This window comes from Solanum verrucosum, unplaced genomic scaffold (genome assembly GCF_900185275.1).
Source record: "Solanum verrucosum unplaced genomic scaffold, falcon-dt-bn FXZP01000220.1, whole genome shotgun sequence".
NCBI classification, from domain to species: Eukaryota; Viridiplantae; Streptophyta; class Magnoliopsida; order Solanales; family Solanaceae; genus Solanum; species Solanum verrucosum.
Genome location: NW_026020308.1, coordinates 189,284 through 194,744, shown reverse-complemented (window position 1 = coordinate 194,744; position 5,461 = coordinate 189,284). Strand labels below are relative to the sequence as shown.

Sequence of the window (5,461 nt, the reverse complement as noted above, 5' to 3'; positions counted from 1 at the left end):
AAAAAGATTATCAATCTTGATAAGCTAAGTTTACCAAACATGAGAATCAGGCACTCTGTTGCTACAAGGCTCACAACTTAGACAATCATAGCTTCTGGTACATCTTTATGTTATGAATACTAATACTGATTTTAAAAGATATAACCTATTAATGTACTTTGTGAAGTCTGAATTAATTTTTGTTGGTTACTATATCATGCACCTGGTGAGAGCTTTGAGGTGTTACTAATGATATAAAACCAAGACTCACATGTCAATAGTAGGAGGAATTTTTTAAAATCTCTGTTAGTATTTATTCTCTTATGTCACATAATCCAATAATTTTCGCAAGTTTTGAGACTCTTCTCTTAAGATGGTGGTATTAACCTATGTGGGTTCAATCCATTAAAGAAAAGAGTATCAAGACTAAGGTGTTAATATAGATTTGAAGAGCTCTAGTCATACCTCTGTTACTCTGGAAGATTCAGCTTTGTAGAACTTTGACAAGCATGAGCAGATGAAGCCTAATAGCCCTGAAGTAATTCGATTCCAACCTCAAAACGTTTCAAATTAGAGATCTTTTTGAAGATTAAAATGTCAATGGTGGTATCAATCTCATTTGGGATTCATCCCATTGAAATTTAGATCTAAGAAAAGGTATCTAATTTATCGTAACCACGATACCCGAATTTTTGGAAGCTCAAGATGCAACTGTAGTAACGAGGTTGAATGGATTTGATGAACAGACCCGTTTCTTTTGACTTCTCAAGTTGCAAGGCATTGATTAAGAAGACCTCTTTGGAGCTGCTAGAAATATTTTCACAGAACCTCTTCCTCATGTCTCTTTAAGATTGCGAGCTTGAGAGCTCTTCTCCGACAATGGAGTTCTCTTTAGAAACTTCATGTGTCTGTGACTTCTGTATTTTTCTTGTTTCTTACTTTCCTTTTCCTTTTTGGGCTTTGGCTAGTTGGGCCACTGATTGTACATATTCCTTTGTTTTAATAAAATGGCCCTGGGTTCTTTGAATTAAAAAAAAAAAAAAGGTTGTTGTATTCTGGAGGGGACAAGTCAAGAGTTATATTGATAGAACTGTTTAGATTATACCGCAGTAGACTTGAATCTCTATAAAAAAAAAGTGAGATGTCTCCTTAAAGAAAGCGAGATCATCTCAACATTACCCTCCTAAAGTGTTACTAAATCTCTTCAAGAGATGGAAGTGTAAAGTATTTTACAGAAGTTGACTGACTTTCACTAATTACATATTAGCTAAAAGACACTCCACTGAAGTTGACTGACTTTCACTAATTCGGGAAAAAATTGAACAACCTGTCCCATTTCTTCGATACGAATACAGTAACAATCATATCGACTATTTAATTTTTCTTGAGTGGAAAAAAATGTGCAAAGAGTTTAATATTCAATAGAATGATCAAATTTCTTCCAAGTTATAGCAGCCATAAGTGACCAAAAAGAAAGGACTTCCAAATTGACATCTTATAATAGAATTCCTAGTTGGTTTACTTTGACACTAATTTCTTCCTCTGTCTTCATTTTCTTGGACTCATTATCTTGGACTCATTTTCTTGGACTCATTATCTTGACAATTATTTATTCACTGCTTGATTCATCAATTACAAATTACAAAAAACATGACTACTAAAAACACTCTGAAAATTCCCATGAATTCATAATTCTCTAACAAAAAGTCTTAACCAATCCAATAAATTTGACATCATTAAATAGGCCATTCCTTTGCCATATCCATTCATATTTTAGGAAAAAAACAAACAAAATTATGGACAGAAATTGCATTCTTCTCTTTGTTCTTGTAGTTTTCATTCTACTCCATCACCATACTTCACTTGCTACTGTTCCTAACCTTAACACCGATGAAGCTTCTCTTCTTGCTCTTAAACCACACATTTCTTCTCATCCTAACAACATCTTAGAAAGCAACTGGTCTTCTTCAACCCCGGTTTGCAGCTGGATCGGAATCACTTGCAGCTCCCTCCACAATCGAGTCACTGCTTTAGACATTTCTAGCATGCAACTTCATGGTACCATTCCTCCACACCTTGGAAACCTCTCATTTCTTGTTTCCCTCAACATAAGTTACAACGCTCTCCATGGATATTTGCCAGTAGAGTTGGCTCATTTGCAGAGGCTGAAATTGATTGATGTCACAAGCAATAACTTCACTGGAGCCATTCCATCATTTTTAAGTTTGTTACTAAACCTACGCTTTGTGTACCTATCGAGCAATCAATTTTCAGGGAAAATTCCATCCTCCCTTTCCAATCTAACAAAACTGGAAGTCTTGAGATTGAAGATGAATTTTCTCGAAGGAGAGATTCCTCGAGAAATCGGTGATCTTCATTATATGACTGACTTAGTCCTGGAACGTAATCATCTTAGTGGCTCTATACCACCATCAATCTTTAACATTACGACAATGCAATTCATTGCTCTTACCGGTAACAATCTTAGTGGTAATCTTCCCACAACTATATGCGACCATCTTCCAAACTTGAAAGGGCTTTACCTCTCAATAAACTACCTGAGTGGCGTTATTCCACCAAACATACAAAAATGCAGAAAGCTTCAAGTCTTGGCATTGACTTACAATGAGTTCAGTGGAAATGTACCAAGAGAGCTAGCCAACTTAACAGATCTTATAGAATTACATTTTGCATTCCTGCATTTAGAAGGTAGTATTCTAATTCCTTACGGGAGATGAAATTTTCTTCCATTTCAACAAACTTGTACTCATATATTTCTCGATATTGACAGGAGAGATACCAGTGGAGCTCGGTAATCTTCAAAAACTACAGCATCTGACATTAGCGCAGAACGAGTTAACTGGTTCTGTTCCTGCAAGCATTTTCAACATGTCAGCACTGAAGGGTCTAGCACTTGCAATAAATAAGCTTTCAGGTACTCTACCTTCAGATTTAGGTCGCGGAATGCCCAATATAGAAGAACTTTATTGTGGAGAAAATTATCTTAGTGGTTTTGTCTCTGCTTCAATCTCAAATTCTTCGAAACTCAGAAATCTTGATCTCTCACACAACAATTTTTTCACGGCTCCAATTCCTGAATCACTCGGTAACTTAGAATACCTTGAGGATCTAAACTTGGAAAATAACAATTTTTTCAGTGATTCAAAATTTAGCTTCCTTAAATCATTGACAAACTGTAGGAATCTAAGACTACTTTGGTTAGGTAATAATCCATTGGATGGTGTTTTGCCTGCATCTATTGGTAATTTCTCCAACTCCTTGCAAAGTTTTGAAGCACAAGGCTGTAAACTGAGTGGTGTCATTCCGAAAGAAATTAGTAATCTTACTGGAGTGACAACGATTAGTCTATTTAACAATGAGTTGACTGGATATATTCCAGAAACTTTCCAAAGCATGTTGAAACTTCAAGAACTGTACCTAAAAAACAACATGATAGAAGGAATCATACCAGATGTTATCTGCCATCTAACGAATCTTGGTGCATTAGACTTGTCAGGAAATCAATTTTCTGGTTCAGTGCCCTCATGCTTAGGAAACGTTACCAGTTTGAGGAAACTTAATCTAGCTTACAACAGGCTGAATTCTAGATTAACGGCAAATTTGGGGAGCCTTCAAGACCTCATAGAATTCAATGTTTCATCCAATTCATTAAGTGGTCCGATTCCTCTGGAGTTGGGAAATTTAAAGGCAGTGACACTCATTGATTTGTCAAAAAATGAATTTTCTGGTAAAATTCCTAGCACTTTAGGCGGTCTAGCTGAATTGATAAATCTTTCTCTAGCACATAATAGGTTAGATGGGCCTCTTCCAGATTCATTTGGCAAAATGTTGTCACTGGAATACTTGGATTTGTCCTATAACAGTCTTAGTGGTGAAATTCCAAAGTCATTAGAAGCTCTTCTGTATCTCAACTACATGAATTTCTCGTTCAATAAGCTCAGTGGAGAAATTCCCATTGGTGGTCCTTTTGCAAATGTCACTAGTCAATCTTTCTTGTCCAATGATGCACTCTGTGGTGACTATCGGTTTAACGTAAAACCATGTCAAACCAAATCTACAAAGAAGTCAAGAAGAAAAAGAGTGCTTATAGGTTTATACACATTGTTAGGGATGGGATCACTCCTTGTGTTGGTAGTTGGATATGTGGTGTTAAGATTGAGAAAGACAAAGAAGAATGCAAGTCAAGCAGATGTGTCTCTGGTGAAAGAACATGAAAGAATTTCCTATTATGAACTTGAACAAGCAACAGAAGGATTCGACGAAAGCAACTTGCTTGGTACAGGGAGTTTTAGCGTGGTCTACAAAGGGATACTTAAGGATGGTACTCTTTTGGCAGCAAAGGTATTCAATGTGCAATTGGAGGGTGCATTCAAAAGTTTCGACACGGAATGTGAGATACTCCGGAACCTTCGCCACAGAAATCTGACCAAAGTCATTACAAGCTGTGCCAACCTTGATTTCAAGGCCCCGGTGTTGGAATACATGCCCAATGGGACACTTGATAAATGGTTATACTCTCACAACTTGTTCTTGAACTTATTACAGAGACTGGATATAATGATAGATATTGCATCTGCAATGAACTATCTCCACAATGGCTACTCAACGCCTGTGGTGCATTGTGACTTGAAGCCAAGTAATGTCTTGCTAGATCAGGAAATGGTTGGTCATGTCAGTGATTTTGGCATTGCGAAATTGCTAGGTGAAGGGGAGGCTTTTGTTCAAACAAGGACAATTGCAACCATTGGATATATTGCTCCAGGTATATTAGAAGTTTCAAAATCTTTCTGATATCGTTTAACTACTCCAAACAATTCTTGCCCCTACATATAGATTAATATTCTCTGTTTTATTATGGTCATTTTTTACCATGATTGTAGAGTATGGACAAGATGGAATAGTATCCATGAGCTGTGATGTTTATAGTTTTGGCATCCTGATGATGGAGACGTTCACAAGAAAGAGGCCAAGTGATGAAATGTTTACCGAAGAATTGAGCATACAACGTAGGGTTAGTAATTCCTTCCCAAGTGGAATTCATAAGGTGGTGGATTACCATTTGGTACAGCCAGGGGATGACCATATTGATGCAAAGATGCAATGTTTGTTATCTATCATGGAATTAGCTTTGAGCTGTACTTTAGTGACACCTGATGCAAGAATTGGCATGAAAGATGCTCTTTCAAAACTGAAAAAGATTAGGCTACAGATTGTCAATAGTCTGCACTAGGTGGAATCAGACCGTCTACTCTTTTGTGTTATTTGATTACTTAAGTGTGTTTAATCAAGGTTGTAGGAAGCAACTAGTTTCTTGATGTATGGAAGTCGAAAATGAGAAATAAATGATTGTTGTGTTGCCAATGACTACAGATATTTCTACCAAACTTTGAAAGTGTTTCTTTAATTCTTTATTCTCCAAAATCATGTTAATCAAGTTTTATTACAGTTTTCCACTGAAAAT

At 36.5% G+C, this 5,461-nt stretch overlaps 1 protein-coding gene across 1 annotated transcript; it reads left to right on the top strand.

Moving 5' to 3' along the window:
* Positions 1 to 1,775: 1,775 nt before the first annotated feature.
* Positions 1,776 to 5,230, top strand: LOC125835066 (probable LRR receptor-like serine/threonine-protein kinase At3g47570). Its single transcript, XM_049514205.1, has 3 exons — positions 1,776 to 2,688; positions 2,771 to 4,762; positions 4,881 to 5,230. The coding sequence occupies exons 1-3, from the start codon at positions 1,776 to 1,778 to the stop codon at positions 5,228 to 5,230; spliced, it is 3,255 nt and encodes a 1,084-aa protein (XP_049370162.1).
* Positions 5,231 to 5,461: the final 231 nt, after the last annotated feature.

Bases quoted from the DNA above. Each gene is read 5' to 3' on its own strand.
- LOC125835066 (XM_049514205.1), top strand. From the start codon at position 1,776: ATGGACAGAAATTGCATTCTTCTCTTTGTTCTTGTAGTTTTCATTCTA. The intron at 2,689-2,770 runs GTAGTATTCTAA...CGATATTGACAG, and splicing joins TGCATTCCTGCATTTAGAAG to GAGAGATACCAGTGGAGCTC. The intron at 4,763-4,880 runs GTATATTAGAAG...CCATGATTGTAG, and splicing joins CATTGGATATATTGCTCCAG to AGTATGGACAAGATGGAATA.